General features: G+C 41.7%; 1 protein-coding gene across 2 annotated transcripts in view; it reads right to left on the minus strand.

Annotated features, from left to right (window-relative positions):
- Window positions 1–816: 816 nt before the first annotated feature.
- CASP10 (caspase 10) overlaps window positions 817–19792 on the minus strand; it is a 29791-nt gene continuing 10815 nt past the window's right edge. Inside the window, exons 5-10 of one of the 2 annotated variants that reach the window (XM_060107109.1) lie at window positions 17796–17905; window positions 11676–11712; window positions 9832–9908; window positions 8891–8999; window positions 7538–8030; window positions 817–5265 (exon numbers count right to left, since the gene is read on the minus strand). In XM_060107109.1, the coding sequence (XP_059963092.1) occupies window positions 5112–5265; window positions 7538–8030; window positions 8891–8999; window positions 9832–9908; window positions 11676–11712; window positions 17796–17905 (980 nt within the window). In that variant the 3' untranslated portion in view covers window positions 817–5111. The remainder of the gene's footprint in view (window positions 5266–7537; window positions 8031–8890; window positions 9000–9831; window positions 9909–11675; window positions 11713–17795; window positions 17906–19792) is intronic. The other variant, XM_060107111.1, reaches the window with a different exon arrangement.

Raw genomic sequence — 19792 nt, forward strand, 5'->3', positions numbered from 1 at the left:
TTAGAGAAATGAGTGAGACAGACCATGAAATGAAAGTGAGGGGCGTGGAGGATACTAGAGGTCTGAGCAGACAAAAGAAGGTTTAAAATAGTCTGAGAAAGCAAAAGGGTGACAGAACTAGGGAAATGTCACACAATTTCCAGGAAACACTGAACACCATTTGAGGTTTGTGGTCATCGGCTTTAAGTGAGACCAGTCTGCAACATTGTGGTTTTACACCAGCCATAACCAAGAATTCCAGTACAAACGTGGAGTAAGCAGACATATATGATTAACCAGTTTGGATTCTAGGACTGAAGGAAAGGCAAGGGTGTTGAGGGTTGGTGCAAGAGAGTGAGTTTAATGATGACACACGGACTCTAGTTGGGTAAAGAGGGAGTAAGGGAGTGAGGGGTGATGTTGACATTGGAAAGATGGCAGATAGGGTCAGTGGACTGACTAGAGGCCTCCATGGCTCTGAAGACAGCTGAAGGGAGGGTCCTAGAGGAAGTGAGATGGAATTGTAGGAGGTGGTTGTCAGAGAGGGGCACACTTGAAGCTGAGACTCGGGTGGAAGTACAGATATTGGTAATGACAAAGCGTACTGGATTCGTGACTGAGCAGACATGGAGGTTAGGCTCACTTAAAGGGGGTGGGGAAGATCAGGGACAAATGCAGAGTGAAATAATGGGAAAGTGTATGCCAAAATAGAATTATAAGCGAATGAACTCTTCTTCTTTGTGTGTTCTTGTATTTCCCCAATATTCTACAATGAACATATATCACTATATAAGCAGAAAAAAATTATTAAGTAAAATTAAAGACACTACTCAGAGGTAAAAAGGAAAAAATGTCTTTATTTATTGGTAAGGTAATTACTACTATTTACAAGTACTCAGTCCACAAAACTCATAGTTATTCCCATTCTAGAATTGTACCAGTATTTCCAGGCATCTTACAGCATCATTTTAAATAAGACCAAATGAGAGATGTGAGTTTCACAGTGTATAATATATACTTTGTTTCAAGAAATTCTTATTTTAAAATGCACATATATTTTGCTTTGTTGTATTTGCATTTGCACTAAGAAACCCTGAAATTATCTATGGGATGAGGAAGACAGGGGACCAGGCAGGCTGTGCAGAGAAATGGGGGCAAGACTTTTCTTGAACACCCTTTCATATTTTCTTATCTTCGAACAATGTAAAGATAGCACCTTTTCAAAAATAAATTTAAACAGTAAAATTTAATATAATCTAAAAATTTTAATAGAAAAACCCTCTTTTAAATTTTCATACATGCAAAAGTTATGTTAAATACAATGTTTGTATTGCCAAATGGGTCTTTCTTTAAACAGGAAATTCCCTTATTGCTTTTTTTAAAGGGTTCTACTTTCAGAAATTTAGTTTCTGTTTAAAGATACGAATATATCCCTATATTTTTACCACATCTTTAAGAGCAAACTGCAGACTTTTGACAAGACTCAGACCCTACCAGAAAAAAGTTAAAAAAAAAAACTTGTCACATACAACAAATACCTCACCAGACGATAGTTACCCTTGCTTGGTATGTCTCCAAGAGTTTAGAACCCGTGGGTCTAAGTACATTCTAAGGGGGCAGATTCAAGTCCAACAGAGAAAAAGACATTAAAGCTGTCCGCAGGTGAAACCAGATGGCAGGATTGCAAAGCCTCCACTAACAGCTGTGAGACTTCGGTAAGTTTAACACTCTGAAGGCTGGACCACAGGGTCTCTCAAATCCATGGCTCTGTGTGTGGTGTGAGTTCCCTCTGCTGGAAGAGTTAAGGGGAGGGATGGTGAAGTAGAGTCTATAGGGTTGAGAGGATAGACTGCAGCAAGTTTCAAACAGATTAACCACTGACACTTGACAATAAACCTGAGAATCCCCAGCCATGGACCCTAATCTATGCTACATTTAAAAGTGCAATGTAAAGTTCATCACTTTCTGTGAGCACCCGGATGTGAGCACAGAAGTCATGTGACGGTACTCAAATACGAGGTGGTCATACGGAAGAGAAGGGCACTTGTATTAATTTTTAAAGATTACCCCCACAAGGAATGACAACATTTAAAAATGAAGGTGGAGGACTCTCAGACCCTGAAGATAAATCCACAAAAACCTAAGGGCCCAAGAATTTCAGGTTGAGAACTTGACTACGTCACTCAGAAAGTATCCGACCCGGAAAATTTTGTTAATCTGATATGGCACACAAGTCGTCTATAAAATGAGGTAAATGTTTACTTTGGTTCACCTCAGCGGAGACTTGATCACTGATCTTTGGCTGCTATTCAGCCTATTCACTGTTGTGTTAAACGGATCAGTGTCTGGTCTGATTGGTCAGTAACCACAATGTACTAGTTGCATATATGTTTAAATTACCTGAGTACTGGGGGAATAATTATATTGCTAAGGGAAATGCCACGATAACAAACCTGCCCACCACCATGGTGAGTCCCTGAAGCAGACGCCACTAGGATGCTATAGTGACTAATAGTCCTAATAATACTATACACCGGTAGTATCATTATTAAATAACTAACATCTGCATAATACTCTATCAAAAGTGTTCATGTCTTTCATTTTGTTTGGTAGAAGCCAAACTTTTGAGCGATAAAGAGAAAAGAAAAGAAAAAATTAACTACAGCTCTTGTAGGTTGAGCAAAACTAGGCAAAATATACAGAAACCTTATTCCACCTGCCATTTTCATCATAAATGTCTGGACAGACAATGGCTGTAGGGACTGCCAAATGGTTGTGATCAATCACTTCCTTTTGTCTCTGGACTCTAAATTCACACACACACACACACACACACACACACAGATACAGACAAGGGCCAAGTGTGTATATGCTCCATTTAGGAAAAATGAGCCAAGAACGATTGCACTCCTGCTGTCTGTATAGACCCATGACTCACAGGCATAAATGTCTAGTGATTCCTCACATGCTTGCTGGAGGCCTCTGTAAAGAAAGCTCATGGAAAGTTTCCTGATTCTAGAGTTTAACCCTGCACATGCACTAAGTTCCAGTGAAACAGAAATATAAACTAGACCACAGGCCCAGGACTTCAACATCAAGCCCCACATATTTCTGATGCAGGAGAATTCATCACCTGTGCTGCCCAGCTGGACTCAGAGCCAAGAGCTGGCCTGGTTGTTCCTCAGTCAGAGAATATCAGCGGGTGTTGCTACTGTTGATTTGAAGCTAAAAGTCAGCAGGAATTAGATGCAAAGGAACTCAAACTCTGCTACTTCCATTAAGGTTACTACCAGAATACAGCTACCATGGGCCTTATATGCACCACGCCACAATTAGATTTAAACCTTAATCCTCCCAACAGATAATACTTCTCTGCTATATAGATAAGGCTCAAAAAACTAGCTTGACTTAGTGTCTCAGAGCAAGGAAATCACAGCATACAACAGAAACCCAAGGCTTCTCTCGCCAGACCCTTTGCTCTTTCCTTTGTACCAAATCATCCTTCAACTAGCAAAGGACTGTTAAATGGCCAAAAGCTGTGTATATCCAATTGGACAAAGACTGTACCCACCAGCTGTTAGCTTTGACACATATGAACAATGATTTTGGAAGATCATCCTGACATATATGACATTTGTTTCCTTGGTCAACCTACATTCAAATCCATGTAATTACTAGCTACATTATAACAAGGTTCTTATGAATATTTCTCATTGCAAATTTGCCAGACTTTAATTTGACTTTCATAAAAATAATTATAAAATCAAGCATCACTGAGTTATTTTTTCTTCCTTCCCTGACATCTTTCATGAGCACCTACATATCCAAGAAATGTTCATAAAGTCCTGTTATGACCCATGACATTCCAGTTCAGTTAAGTGGGAAATAAAATCCTGTAAACCGATAGCTGGCTGGACGTTGTAGCAAATCACTCTGTCTCCTTGGGCTTTAGTTTCTTCGTCTATAAATGAAGTCATTAACCACAGGACTTTCAATCTCCCTCCTTCCAGGAACTAACATTTAATTCCTTCCAAGAATTAAAAATTCCTCTTGAAATTAAAAAAAAAAAAAGTTCAGTACATAGGAGTGTTCACAACCTTAATTTTTAAAGTATCAAGGCTTCCATACAGAGCTTCCCCCTCCAGAAGGCATAGCCAGACACTGCCTGGCCAGAGAGAGCAACAAGCCCTGTGAACACAGTCCCTGAGGCCACCTCTCTCCTCATCACTTTGGGTCAGAGGAGCAGAGTGTGTTAGAGCTAAGGCAGGGGCTGTTGACTACAGTCAGCTGCCAACCCTGAGGACTCTGACCGAGAGAGATGCTGTGTGCAGATTTAGTCCTGATTCAAGCCTCACCTGAAGCCAGTCTCCGCGTTCATGTGTTTTCAGGTGAAAGAAGCCACCAATTTTCTTTTTTGCTTTAGTTGGTGTGAGGTGGGTGTTCTGTCAGCGGCGTCTGAAAGGGTCCTGACCAACATGGAATTTAATCCAAGGTTGTAAAGTTTGTGCTCCCAGAGCAGCTGAATGTGTCTGTCTTCATGCTGAGCTGTCATCTTCTGAGAGCCAACCCTGTTCCTGGCCCAAGAGAAACATTGCCTGCAGAAACACCTTCCTTACACTAAAGCAGGAAATGGGTATGGCATAGATCAAATTTTAGGGGAGAACAAGGAGAGGGTCATTGAACCATGATCTCATCATCTTCCAGTGTCCAAAACAAGACCATTCAGAGGGGATACAGAATTATAACAAGGGGTGAGCATATGTAGAAGGAAAATCTAAGCTCAGTCAAGGCCAAACAGTGGTTCTGAGCTAAAAGGAACCTTAAAATACACCAGGTCCCACCTTTTACTTCACAGATGCACAAACCGAGGCTAATCACTTTTTTCTCGGGGTACACAACTAAATTCAAGACTACAGTCCAAGGCTTCAACAAAGAAAGTTTTCTACCATTTAGACTTAACAAAAAAAAAAAAAAAAAAAAAGATTTTCTTGTGTCAGAAGATAGGGCATGTTCTTCTACTAGAAAGACAGGTGGCCAGCTCACTACCTGTCACTGATTTCTATGACGGGTGGGAGGTTGGAAGCGATGCCCAAAGTGTCCTTTCAAGTGTAAGTGTCGATCAAAACTTTCTACTATAGTAAAAGTTCTTCCTGTGGCACAGGGAATACTACTTTTTTACGTAGTGTGAAAGCAGGCTGAGGCATCTGTTTTTTTTTTCCGTGTTTGTCCTCTTGTCGACTCACATCATCGTTGACAGCAGTGAGAATGGATAAGATATCTTCCTGTCTGCAGGCAGAAAAGAAAATATATTTTCAACCAGGAGATAGAAATCACATACCAGGTCTTAGAAAACAGATTTTAAAATATGTGGCTTCTTCCCAGTCTAGCATGCCAAGATTCTAACTGGAATTTTGCCAAATATAAAGAAACATTTTTTCTGAAATTAAAAAAGAAATGCTAAATTATATAAAAATTTTCAATTCTACAGTCAGTATTTAAGAACATCATAATAATAATCACACCTTGCATTTTAATGCACTTAGTCCACAAAGACATTTTGCATATAATTATTTTTCTGTGTTCTTCCTTCAAGCTGGTAGGTAGGTAGGTAGATAGGTAGATAGATAGATAGATAGATAGATAGATAGATAGATAGATAGACTAGGAGGTGATAGAAATATATATAGAGAGAGCCTACTATTAATAATACCCTCTCTATTCTAGGTTTTGGGAGGGATAAAGGGCAAACATGACACAATTCCTGAACTTAAACACTTAGAATACAGACATGAAACATGTACCAAGGTTAGCATAAAGACAAACTCCATAATACAAGGCAGAATGTGATCAACACTGCATGAAAAGTAGGTCAAAGTTCCCCTGCAAATTCTGAGGAGAAGGCAATGCCTCTGGCTGGGAGAAGAAGAGAAGACTCCATAGAGGAGGCAGCATTTGATCCAGGGCTTGTGGGCATTTACCAGAATGTTCTGGGGGTGGGCAATACATATCACTGGAAGCAAAGCATAGGCTCTGGAGACAGAGCTCAAGTTTGAATCATGCCTTCATGACTGGTTCTCAGCACCTGCATCCTGCATCACACTATCTGTTCTCTCTGTCCCCAGATCTCCCTGTGGCTGACTCATCATTCAGTCTTACTTGAAATATCTATCGCCTCTACCAGGAAGCCTTCTCAAGTAGCTCCCTGCTCCACACTCTATATCATTATCCTGTTTTGCTTTTCATAGCAGGTATTACTTCCCCAAATTATCTCACTAATTCAAATATTCATTTACTTACATTTTTATTATCTGTCTTCCTGTCACTGAGCGGTAAGTCCCATGGAGAAGGGATCTTGTCTCTCTTGTTCACAGCGATACCCCGAGCCCCCAGCTCAGTACCCAGTACAGTAGGCACATAGCAGGCCCTTGATAAATAGTGCATTTTCCCTGATGCCATAGGAATTGGTCTTTGATGGAGAGGTTGGTAAAGAAGAAGGAAAAGCCAAGGTGACTCAAGGCTCCCATCCTGGTTCCCAATCTTGAATTCCCAGAATTGGAACCGTTCCTAGCAACGGGGATTCAGGAGTAGGAACCCCTGGAGAGGGCTAAGAAAATGAGTTCAGGACTGTGCATACTGAATGTGAGGCCCAAAGGCAACAGAGGCGTGGGATGTCTGGCATGCTGTGAGAAATGCATAGGACTGACCCAAAGAATGAGGTTGACTCAACCCGGCACTCACTGGTCCAGCAAATACTTATCAACCTCAACAGTGTATCAGGTACTGTGTCGGGTGCTGAGGATATAAGTTTAAATGAAACATCTCTGCCTTTCAGAAACTCAGAGATGGCAATTTGGGAGATGTTTTCATGGAGTTGCCAGTGGCTACCAGGTATAGCTAAAGCTGCCAAAAGGGGCTACAGAGAGAGAGCAAAGAAGAGGGGCTGGGGGCAGAACCTTGGTGAATGCCCATTTCCATTGTACCAGGTAAAGAGCATGTGACAGAGACAGAAGGAAAGTTGTCAGAGCAGTGGCAGGAAACCAAGGGTATTATAATGCCAAAGGCAGCACACGGGCATTCAGTAAATATAAGTGATTGATAATAAATAAATGAAGGAACAAATAAAAGGCCTCCCTGCCTATACTGATGCTGTTCCCTCTCCCCAGAATGTCTTTCACCCTGATTATTCACCTAACATCTATTTGGCATCTCTAGAAGCTTCCCCTGATCCTCCAAATCTGGGTGAGGTGCTAGTTCCATATGTTCCCATAACACCTATGCTTTACAATGTATATTTACCATAGGGAATGATCTTCCCCATATACTTGTCTGTTTTTCCAGATTGTGACAACTTGAGGTCAGGGACTGTGTCTTTTTTTAAATTCTGTATCTTCCTTTCCAGTTACGTGCCAGTGCTCAGTACAGGTGTGTTGGATGGGTGGATGGATGGATGAATGGATGCATGGATGGATGCATGGGTGGGTGGATAGATGGATGAACAGGTAGGTGGATAGATGAATGAATGAACAGGTAGGTGAATGGAACAACTCAAAACTCTCACCTTGGGACCAAGTCCTTCAGATGATTATACAGAGATTGGATATACCAGCTACCTTCCTCCATGTGCCGAAAGGACACGTAGCCGGGGACAGTGGCCAGGCCAAGAAGGAAATCCGCCTCAACGGGAACACTGTCCAGAAGGGAAGGGGGCACGTGCTCAGGATTTACTGCATCTGCTTCAATGGATACGGAAGGTTGTATTTCTTCACCTTGACAGGCCTGTATGAAAAAGAGTTTGGGTTTGTGAGCCAGAGCAGGACACTGCTGAGCTGTGAAGTGAGACATGATCTGCCGGATGGGAATGAGGTTCCCATCAGAAGAGTAGACAGCTCCAAATTTCCCATGGGTCAGAACACAGAACACAAAGCAGTCTCCATCAGCATGGCCTGGATGAGTCTGAAAATACTTCAGAACCTTCTCTAGGTGGTCTTTAGTCACATTGACATAAATATGCACGGTGAACCCAAGCCACTGAAACACGCGCTTCAGGCACTCTGTGAAAAAGGAGAGAAAGGGGAAGAAGTGAAATGGAGGGAAAGAAAACAAAACAAAGGGGTGAAACAATGCTAGTAGTTATAAAAATCTGCATAGCAAATAGGCTGAAGCTTTGGATGTTTTTTCTACTTTCATAACAATAAAATTTTACAATTAACCTACCTTTTTATAGTAGCCACAGTGCTATCACAATGATCCTGTGAGTCAGCAGAGGCCAGAATTTTATCCTATTTCACAGATGAGGAAGCTGAGGCCCCATGAATCTCCCACACAATCACAAACCTGGTTAGTGGTGGAGGCACAACTCTAACCCAGGTTGTTTCATCTGACCCAGGTGCTGTCTCCCAACCAGAGTCGTAAATGGTCAGGGACTCTGGTCACTCTTTAAGCAGGTCGGTGACCCCAGGAGCTATGGTCTGAAAGTCTGTGTTCCCCCTCAACCCCCAAGGTGAGGGTATGAGGAAGTGGAGCCTTTGGGAGGTGCTTAGGTCATCAGGGTGGAGCCCATTAAGAAGACCCCAAAGGGCAATCTTGCCCTGGACGCTGAGTAAGGTTACAGAGAGAAGACGGCCATCTGGGAAGTGGGCTCTCACCAGATACCGAAATGCCAGAGCCTTGATCTTGGACTTCCCAGTCTCCAGAACTGTGAGAAATAAATGTTTGCTGTTTAAAAGGCATCTAATGGTATTAGACGCCATTGGATGGACTAAGACACCAGGAATATACAGGAAGCTTAGAAACATTTCTGATATCATCCTTATATTTACATAGAAGATAAAAACTACAGGAAAAAATGTGAAAATAAAAAGTGATTTTAAGATTTCTAACTTGCGTCTCATGCACTTCCAGACTTTCTTACCAGCATCTTTATTGGTCCCTGGTCTTTCTGACAGTGAGGTAAAACTGTGGTTATTGACAACAACACAATACCCTCTGTGTTTCCGATCCATCCTGTACACAGCTGTCTCCTTGAAAGAAGAAGAGACAGGAACCACTTATTAGGGAATCCTCATTTTAAGGGTTTAATGTTTCTAACCAACCACTCCATTTATCAGTACCAAAGGCAGAGAGTTCTCAAGACCCTGGTCCTGATCTGGAATTAACGATTAATTCCAAGGTAGAATGCCAGGTCCTCATTAAAATTCAAACTTCACCTGTTTTGACTGCAGAATGTGAATTCGCAGTGTTAAATAATAAAATATGTATTTTTAACTTTGGCAAACCCAGGGTTTATGTAAAAGCGTCTTTGTTGTTGGATTAGCAAAGTGAAGAAAGCATAGGTAAGGATCTAACAAGACAACAAAAATATCAAATGGTAATTTGTTTTTTAAAATGGTAGGATTCTAGAGTGATCTGATTCCTCCAAAAACAGAGAAATCTCTTTTGTAGAGATCACAGTGTGAATTTTAAAATATGTGCAATTGTTTTTGAAGATTACTGTAAATAGCATTTGATTACAAATTAGCTGAGTTGGCTTCAGCAGGGCCTCTCTGTGGCTACAATGATCTCCTGAAAACATGGTACAGCTTTGATCCAAGCAGAAAAGAAGTGGCTTCAGTCGATGAAAAAGAAATTCCCCTCTCTTCATATTTCAGAGGATATGCATGACTGAAAGGGCGATAACATCACCTCCATAGCCAGAGGTCAACACACTTCTAATTATTACAGAAAAAGGGGAAAAGAACAGAGACAATCACACAGAGACAGGAAGAAGAACCAAGATGGAAACAGAAATCTGAGCCCACAGAGTCCTTAAGGGCTGGACCCTAGTTGGAGAAGACCTGAGGAAACAGTGCAAACCTTTGTACTGGTTTCACAAGTTAGAGTGTCAACGGATGCTCCCAACATCTCCACGGAGACCGGGGTTTCTCTGTCACCTAGAAAGACAAGTACTCAGACTCTTCACATAGCTTTCCCCAAACACTTAGATTTCCTTACAGAGGATGGGTTGGAATCAGCTCAAGTGTTTCTAGTTAAAAGTTTGGTTGGGTTGAGTCAACATTTATCTGTCACTGGATAGAGGCTGGGCAGACACCAAAAAGAAAGGGGGGTGGGGGAAAGGCCCAGTGACCCAATTTGGGCAGAGCAAAAATCACCACAGCCCTGGGATCAATTTAGTCATGGCTTTGGCATTGGCTGCAGACTGCACTGCTTTGAAGTGCACCTGCAAACTCCCTGGTTCCTCCGGATAAGAATCCTTCATAGAGAGAGGAAGCCAAAGATGAATTGTCAGATGACAGTAAAGGGAAAATGTGACTTGAAGCTTTTCTTCTCCCACACACGCCTGGCAAGTTTTCAGTAGAATCCGGAAGCTCTGCCCTCGTCTGTGAGGCCTGAGTTAGCTATTAACCATGGTGAAGGGTCAGTCCTGGGCACTCAGCTCAGGCTGAGCAAGTCCAGGATCCTCCAGACCAGAGAACCTACCAAATGGGACCCCCGCTGCAGTCCTCCTGCGCACCTGTAAATTCCCCCTCAACGTGGGAGAAGGTAACTCTCCAGCGAAGACAGGTCTCAACTTTGAAACGGCAGAACTGCAGCACTGAAGGAAACGTGCTTGTTTTTCAGAAGTGAAACCATTGCCTGAGCTCTTGTAGCTGCAAGGGGTTAGAGCCAGGTCCTCAGAGGGTGTGATCTGGAGTCAGACTGCCAATTTCAAATCCCAGCTGCACTCCATTCTAGCTGTGTGATCTTCAGCAAAGCACCAGACCTTTTGGGTTTCAGTTTCCTCATCATTAAATGGGAATAACAGTGGTACCTATCTCCAGGTGACTGGATTATTAAAGGAGATAAGTCCTAGGAAGCTCTTAGAACAGTGGCTGGCACATGACAAGAGCTCAGTAACAATAATTCTCATCCACATCATATCATGCAGCCTCCCAGATAGGCAGAAAGAGAAAAGTCCCTAGGAAAGTGGGGTGTATTGGACTCTGAAGTTTAAATTTCCAGGAAAAAAAGAAATGAGGAATGGACACATCACAGAGAGAACACCAGAACCCTGTTTGTAAGCAGTTTAGCCCAGTGGTTTTTCAAGGTCATGGTTTCTGGGCAAGGATTCAGAGCATTAAACACACTGGTGCCAAGTCCCTCCCTCTGACCGCCTCTTTCCCTCTGAAAAATACAAGTAGCATCTGGAGCCATACTATTCTACAGAGTCAATATTCTGCTGCTGCTGCTGGCCTGAGGGCTTCTGCCCGCCAAGGGCTCCATCCCTCCCCACAGCGGGTGACCTCATTCTGAAGGGTGGAGGGAGACCAGCTCTGCATTCCCCAGATGCTGGTAGGCTAGGCTTTCCAAGTAGAAACCACCCAGCCCTCGCCATCCGCCCCCATGGAAAAGCCTGGTATAATCCACGCATTCAGTGGCTTGCCCTGAATTAGAATAAGAACTGAATTCTCCACTAATGTGTAAGCCTTCTCCCAAGTCATCCCAAATTGCTTGGTATGTATCAAATATATCTATCTGGCATACTGATCCAAGTTATAAAAAGTGTATTAGAGGGAATTCCCTGGCCGTCCAGTGGTTAGGACTCGGCACTTTCACTGCGGGGGAGCCCAGATTCAATCCCTGGTCAGGGAACTAAGATCCTGCAAGCCGCGCAGCGAGGCAAAAAAAAAAACAAAAAAACGTGTATTAGAAACACCTACCATTACTCTGTGCATGCTCATCTTGCCAGGACACCTCCTGTTGAGGCAAGAGGAAATTCATGAATTGCAGGAAATTCACACAGTTAGGGTAAGGGCTGAAAATCTAGGCTTGATTCAGAGAAGAAAAAATACCCGATCCCCAGCCATAGAAAAAGTCACTAGCAGGTAACAAGAAAAGAATCAACGTCTTCCTTCCAAACAGGAAGGTTCACCAAGACACAGTGGCAAAAGTATATGACACATACACAAAGATATTTATTCACTGCAGCATTATTTGGAATAACTGAAGACTGGAAATAACCCTAATGCTGACCAACAGGGAGTGGTCGAAAGAACGACAGTTCATCACACAGTGTGGTAGATACTGTGACATGAAAGAAGTAATGTGAAGATTGGTATTTAGTGTGCTCCCTCTCTTATAATAAAGGAGAGATTCGAGTGGGTTTTTTTCAATAGGATAAATCAGAAAACTAATAAAAATGGTAATCTATGGGGGGAGGAGAAGCAAGCCAGGGATGCAATGCAGACTTCTCTGAGTGTACTCAATAGTTTTTCCTTTTAGTTTAAAAAAATTAAATACAAAATTGCAGCACAGTTTAGGGCCTTTGTGTTTTCTGCATCCACTCCCCATCCACTCCACTCCCACCACCCCCAGCCCTTAGGCTGCAGCTGAAAGCCCCAACGGGGACATGACCACGACGTTTTGGGGAAGGACTGACTCTGCCACTGGCTGTGTGGTGGGAGGTACCAGGACATCTGTTTGACGTGACAGGCAAGTCACCCCCAAGTCACTGGGGGCGCCTCCCTGGTGGAGCCCACCAGGCTTCTGGCTGCAGGAGGGTGATTTCTCTTCGAGCCAGACCGGAGCTGCACCGCCTCACTCCCAAGCTGCCTGTGAGAAATGGAAGTCGTTTCTAAGGGGTGTGGCTCAGCCTTAATCTCTGAAGTGCTGCTGTTCCCGCTCTGAGGGAACAAAGGCAAAGAAGTTTAGTTTCACTTTCCAGAAGACTTCCTGCCTTTCTTTTTGCAAGACACATTTCCCTTTCTTCTGCACCCTAGAGTCCTCCTCAACAGCATCCAAGGGCCAGGCAGGCTGTTTTCTGGGTTTGCACAGTGGGTTTTGAAAGCAGCTGAGTGAATTTTCTGGGATTAAGGGCATCACAGATACAGCACTGGGCTCAGCCCAGGCATCTCCAGGCCCCAGGTTTCTTTGGTTTGTCTCTTCCCTTGTGCTGATAAAATCAGCCAGAAAAGGGACTCGGAATAAGCTTTAGGGTCTGTCTGGCTCTCTTTGTCTGAGAATGTTGCATTCCCTGTTGATACCTCCCAAGTAGCTGTGTCAGAGAGGAAAGAATGAATGCCCCATTGCCTGGCCATACTCGGTCTTCTTTCCAGTGTTTTCCAGAGGGGTCCAGTAAGGCCTTAAAAAGCAGCTGTTGTTATGTCTCCTCGTTAGAGGGCATGCATGTCTTTAAGAAAAGGCTAGGACACACTAAGAAATATTGATTTGGTTTTTAAACAAATTAGAGGATGCTGCTTGAAATACAGTTTCTTTTTGTTTTGTTTTGCTTTACAACCTAACTGTCCATCGACAGATGAATGGACCAAAAAATGGAGTATATATTTGTACAAAGGAATATCATTCAGCCCCAAGAAAGAAGGAAATCCTGCCATTTGCAAAAACGTGGATGAACCTGGCAGATGTTAGGCCAAGTGAAATAATCCAGACACAGAAAGAAAAAAATGTATGATCTCACTTACATGTGGAATCTAAACTAGTTGAACTCACAGGGTAGAATGGGGTTGTCAGAGGTTTGGTGGGGTGGAGGGGTACAGGTGAAAAAGTGGGGAGATATTGGTCAAAGCGTACAAAGCTTAGGTATAGGGGATGAATAAGTTCTGGGGATCTAATGTACAACATGGTGACTGTAGTTAACATAGTGTATTGTATACTTGACACTTGCTAAGAGGGTGGATCTTTTCTTTTTTTTTAACTTCTTTAATGGAGTAAAATACAGTTTTGATAAAAGAAATTTTCACATATTGAGGAACAGGGAAGTCATTCTGGCTTATACATGAGTTAACTTGAATTTTATGCTAACTACAACAGCCTGTTTGCGGCCTATCAAGCATACATTGTACATCTGCTTTAATTATTAAAGAAAAGGGTGCACTAACCAGAAGTAAAAAATGTCCATAGTTATGAAGATTAAATGCCTCCCTTCCTGGGACACCAATGCTGGTCCTCCTCTGATGATAAGACCATACAGACTTAGGTGCCAAGGCCATACCGACTCGCTGTGTATGTGCTGATCTGTTTTTGTTTTTGTTTTTGAAACCTTGAAGGAAGGTTTCCCTGACTTTTTTGATGTTCTTTGCTCTGACAAGACATAAAACTGCTGAAAAGCATGCTTCTCTGGAACAGTTCCTCAGAGTTATCTGAGAAACTGTCTTCCAGGCTATAGTCCTCAGTTTGGACCAAATAAAACCCTTTTCTATTCCTGTTATAGACTGTTTATTGTTTGTTTGTTTGTTTGTTTGTCAATAGTTTCTTCTCATTAAATGCAATTGTTGGCAGTACTCTTTTTTTTTTTTTTTTTTTTTTGCGGTATGCGGGCCTCTCACTGTTGTGGCCTCCCCCGTTGCGGAGCACAGGCTCCGGACGCGCAGGCTCCGGACGCGCAGGCTCAGCGGCCATGGCTCACGGGCCCAGCCGCTCCGCGGCATATGGGATCCTCCCAGACCGGGGCACGAACCCGTATCCCCTGCATCGGCAGGCGGACTCTCAACCACTTGCGCCACCAGGGAGGCCCGGCAGTACTCTTTTATATAAGAAAACCTTTCAGGTACATATGAAACATGAGATAATTTACCAAGTTTTAGTTTATCTCTCACTTCATGGAGAGAGACTGGTGGCCTAGATAACTTTTAAGACACCTTCCAACCCTGAGAGTCTATAAGCATGTGTGTAACGTGAGGTGCTGCCCTCCAAAGCCTCCTGCACTCCCAGCACCACCACGGCTATTCTCCATCTTCATCTGGCCGTGACCAGAATCACCCAACAGCAACAAAACAGCAGCACTTCAGAGGTTAAGGCTGAGCCACACGCCTTAGAAACTACTCAGGTGCTAGGAGGCAAAGGGGAAAGTCCTGTGTGTGTGCGCGCGCGCATGTGTTTTCCACTCGCAAATCAGTCTCTGAGCACAAAATCAGGTAAAAATGTGGGCAAGGGACAGAATTAAGCTGAGTAGGCAAAACAACTTTTGAGGGAGAAAAGAGGACTCCTGCTTACAGTAAAATGCTGAGTGGTAACATAAATGTGGAGAGAATACTGGAGTTTGAAAATCATTGCTTTTCAATCTTGCACGAATCATCAATGGATGCTCAATCTAAGGTGACATTTTAATTCAAGGGAAAAAATAGTAACTTCATAAAATTAACTATATAGTGAAGAAATCAGACAACATCTGGACCAAATAATCAAAACTTAAATCATGAATAGGGAGCCAATGAACACCACATGCCTGCAGATGGGATGCCCTGAGAAAGATATGGTATCATTGATGTAATATTCCGGCCAGAATATACAGCTTGAATCTAATCATGAGGTAACACCACTCACACACACACACACACACACGCACACACACAAAGAGGAAAATTCTATTTTTTTAATAAAATGTGGTGGTGGTGGTGACTATATTCTTCAAAAGTGTCCATGTCATAAAAGAGGAAGAAAGTTGTGGAGATGAAAAGATTTAAGGAGACTAAAGAGACATGACAACTAAATACAATATATGATCCTAGACTGAATTATGTACTGGAGGGGAAAAAGCTATAAAACCTATAAAAGATATTATTGGGTTAATAGATACAATTGAAATATGGACCATTGACTTGGTGAAACTTTTGTATAATTTAATTTAACTGTACTATAATCTGTAAAACAATATCCTTATTATTATGAAATATACACTGAAGTATTTAGGGGCAAAGAGCCATGATGTATGCAAGTTACTCTTAAAAAGTTCAGAAAAAATTATGTGTGTGCGTATACAAATAGATAAAGAGAGAGCACACAAATGATAAAGCAAATGGGACAAAAGTCACAACAGGTAGGTGAATCTGGGTAAACAAATTTTGTATTATTCACATTTTTTTCAACTTTTCTATAAGATTAAACATACTTCCAAATTTTAAAATAATAATTATAACTGTAAAAATATGACACCATGAAAATAGTAAACAAGCTATGAAAGAATTTTTTAAGAATTAAAAAATAAAACTTCCAGGGTGGGAGGGAGATGCAAGAGGGAGGGTATATGGAGATATATGTATACATATAGCTGATTCACTCTGTTGTACAGCAGAAACTAGCACAACATTGTAAAGCAGTTATACTCCAATAAAGATGTTTAAAAAAATAAATAAAAATAAAAAACTTCCAAAACAACCCAATTAAAAAATGGGCAAAGGACTTGAATAAACATTTCTCCAAAGAAGATATACAAATAGCCAACAAGCACCTGAAAAGATCAACATCACTAATCATTAGGGAGATGCAAGTCAAAACTACAATGAAATACCACCTCACACCCATTAGGTTGGCTACTATCAAAAACCAAGAAAATAACAAGTGTTAGCAAGGGTGTGGAGAACACTTGTGCCTTGTTTGTGAAAATGCAAAAGGATGCAGCTGCTATGGAAAACAGTATGGTGGTTTCTCAAAAAATGAAATATAGGGAATTCCCTGGCAGTCCAATGGTTAGGACTCAGCGCTTTCACTGCCCAGGCCCAGGTTCAAACCCTGGTCGGGGAACTAAGATCCCTCAAGCTCCAATGCACTGCCAAAAAGAAAAAAGAAAAGAAATATAGAATGATATATGATCCAGCAATTCTACTTCTGGGTACCCCAAAAGAATTGAAAGCAGAGTCTCAAAGAGATATTTGTACACCCATGTTCATAAGCAGTATTATTCACAATAGGGAAAAGGTAGAAGTTATTCAAGTGTCCATCCATGGATGAATGGATAAACAAGATGTGGTATATACACCCAATGGAATATTACTGAGCCTTAAAAATGAAGAAAATTCTGACATGGATGAACCTTGAGGACATTATGCTAAGTGAAATAAGCCAGTCACAAAAAGACAAATACTGTATGCTTCCACTTATATGAGGTAGCCAGAATAGTCAAATTCATAGAGACAGGAAGTAGAATGGTGTTTGCCAGAGGTTGGTGGGAGGGGGAATGGGGAGTTAGTGTTTAACGGATATAGTTTCAGTTTTCAAGATGAAATGAGCTCTGGAAATTGTTTACACAACAATGTGACTGTACTTAACAACACTAAACTGTACACTTAAAAATGGCTAACACAGTACATTTTATGTTATTTGTATTTTACAACAACTTTAAAAAAATTTTTTGTATGGTTAAGATGGTAAATTTTAGGTAATGTGTATTTTACCACAATTAGAAACCAAAAACAAAGAATTCCAGGGACAACCTAACTTCATTGATGCTGACAGATGTCAGCAAAATAGAGCTGCCAAGCAAGATGGGAATAAACATAAATCCCAGGGAAGAATGTCATGTGTCTTCCAAGGACCATGATCATGTTGTGAAAAATGGATTGCAAATTCTCCCAATGTTTCGCCCTCTACCTACCCTACCTTTACTGGGTACTACAGGAACCCAGTTCTTGTCCTCTGGGACCCAGTGCAAAGTAAAACTGTGAGGCCCCTTGTTCACACATTATCAAGAATTACAAAACAATGACAGCTGAGCATTCAAAAAGTATGGGCCCTGTGCGACTGTACAGGCTGTACGCCCATGAAGCCTGCCGTGATCGAATCCCACAGATAAGAACAGAACCATTCAAAGCAACCCAGTGGTGTACTGGAGTCAGCTCTAACCAGCTAGTGAGAGCCAATCATTAGATTTTCAGAAATTCTGCAATACAGTTAATATCAAGTTGGTAACTTGAAATCAGCCATGGTAGGAGTATTTACACCAAATGCTACAAATCATTCTCTCTCTCTCTCTCTCTCTCTCTTTCTCTCTCTCATTTGCAGTGAAGCTGGTGGTTACACATTTACCAACACATCAATGAACCTACCGGCAAGGCTCCAAGCAATTGGTTAATGTCCGAGCGGGAAAATAGTTCTTTCTCTCCTTGATGCAATGACTCAGTTTCCTTGGCTACAGGAGGTGCCCCTACCTGGGAGGCTGGGAATAGAATCAGATAGAAAAACAAAAAAATCACCTTCTGACTAGTGGCAATCCGAAATAACCCATCATCATAAGAAATTATGTTATGGGGACCTGTAGATTTGTAGTGGCATTTGCTTAAAGAGGCCTACATATATATACCAAGAAAAAATGTGAATGTATAAATTATTTTTATCATTATATTTTCATTCCTTATATTATGATATTTTGTTCCTTACTATTTCTATTATTTTTGTAATTTAATTAGTTCCTTAAAATTACTATATACTTTACTAAATACCATTTCAGAACTTATGGTGCTCAGTGTGTCAGGTAACTGCCAAATAAAGATTACAAAAGCATTACCTCAAGAAATAAAACCAGAACTCAGACTGTACTAGCAAATAAAGATTACAAAGGTATTACCTCAAGAAATAAAACCAGAACTCAGACTGGAACAGCAAAAAGAAAACGAAAGAAAGAAGCAAAAGAAGGTAGGAAGAGAAGGAAAGGAAAAGAAAAACCATTTAAAAGTGTTGATTAGGGCTTCCCTGGTGGCGCAGTGGTTGAGAGTCCGCCTGCCGATGCAGGGGACACGGGTTCGTGCCCCGGTCCGGGAGGATCCCACATGCCGCGGAGCGGCTGGGCCCATGAGCCATGGCTGCTGAGCCTGCGCGTCCAGAGCCTGTGCTCCGCAACAGGAGAGGCCACAACAGTGAGAGGCCCGCGTACCACAAAAAAAAAAAAAAAAAAAAAAAAGTGTTGATTAAATACATAAGTTATATACATAAAATATGTCTCTATGGAACCATTAATAAAAATAAGCTATATCTGCATTATATACATGGGAAAATGCCAGATATATTAGGTGGGAAAAAAGCAAGTTATGGAATATGATTAGCATGATTTTAGTTAAATATGTATTATAGGTATCTATCTATCCATACATGCATACACACATGCACTTATCTGTATATAGAAGAAAAGCTACAAAAATATACTCCAAACAGGGGTTATCTCTGGGGAACGTACTAGCAGTGGAAGAAAAAGAAGAGAGAGACTTTACCTCCTACACTCTGTATTGTTGTCATTATTTGAATTTCTATTTAATTTTATTATAATTATTATACATTATTTTTAATAATGAATTTAAAATATTAAAACAAACACCAAGGCTCAGGAAAACTCAGTAAGATATCCTGGTGGTCCTTAAACAGAGCTTGTGTCCTAATCAGATACAGTGGGCTTAGTCTTTCCACTCACCTCACTTACAGAAGCCTAAAATCTGCATACCTACTATCTTTTCAGTCCTTTAGTCCTTCATCCTAAATGCCAGAATTAAGCCCAAGCTCTCAGAGGACTGTAGAAAGTCAATATTAAAATACTGAGACCTATGATATAATAATAAATATCCATGTGGTCTCTGCCCCCCTTCCTGGCACACAGTTCCTAAAACCCTACACTCTCATAAGTGATTGTGTCTTTTTGTATGCTAATGACATGACTGGTGGTTAGGGACATCCTGATAGCCTCAGGATGGGGGCTGGTTGCCAGGGGACCCAATCAAATGATCAGAGGGTTGGAACTTTCAGCTTTACTCCCAGAACTCTGGAAAGGGGACAGGGGCTAGAGGTTGAATTAATTACAATGGCCAATGATTTAATCAATCATGCCTACGTAACAAAGCCTCCATTAAAAACCCTAACTGAGGGACTTCCCTGGCAGTCCAGTGGTTAAGACTCTGCGCTTCCACTGCAGGGGGGGCACGGGTTCCATCCCTGGTCAGGGAATTGGGATCCCGCTGCCAGGCAGTGTGGCCAAAAAAAAAAAAAAAAAATCCCTAACTGAGGGGGTTCACAGAGCTTCTGGGTTGTGAACAAGTGGAGGTGTTGGGAGGGTGATCCA

This window comes from Mesoplodon densirostris, chromosome 8, assembly GCF_025265405.1.
Source record: "Mesoplodon densirostris isolate mMesDen1 chromosome 8, mMesDen1 primary haplotype, whole genome shotgun sequence".
Classification (NCBI taxonomy): domain Eukaryota; kingdom Metazoa; phylum Chordata; class Mammalia; order Artiodactyla; family Ziphiidae; genus Mesoplodon; species Mesoplodon densirostris.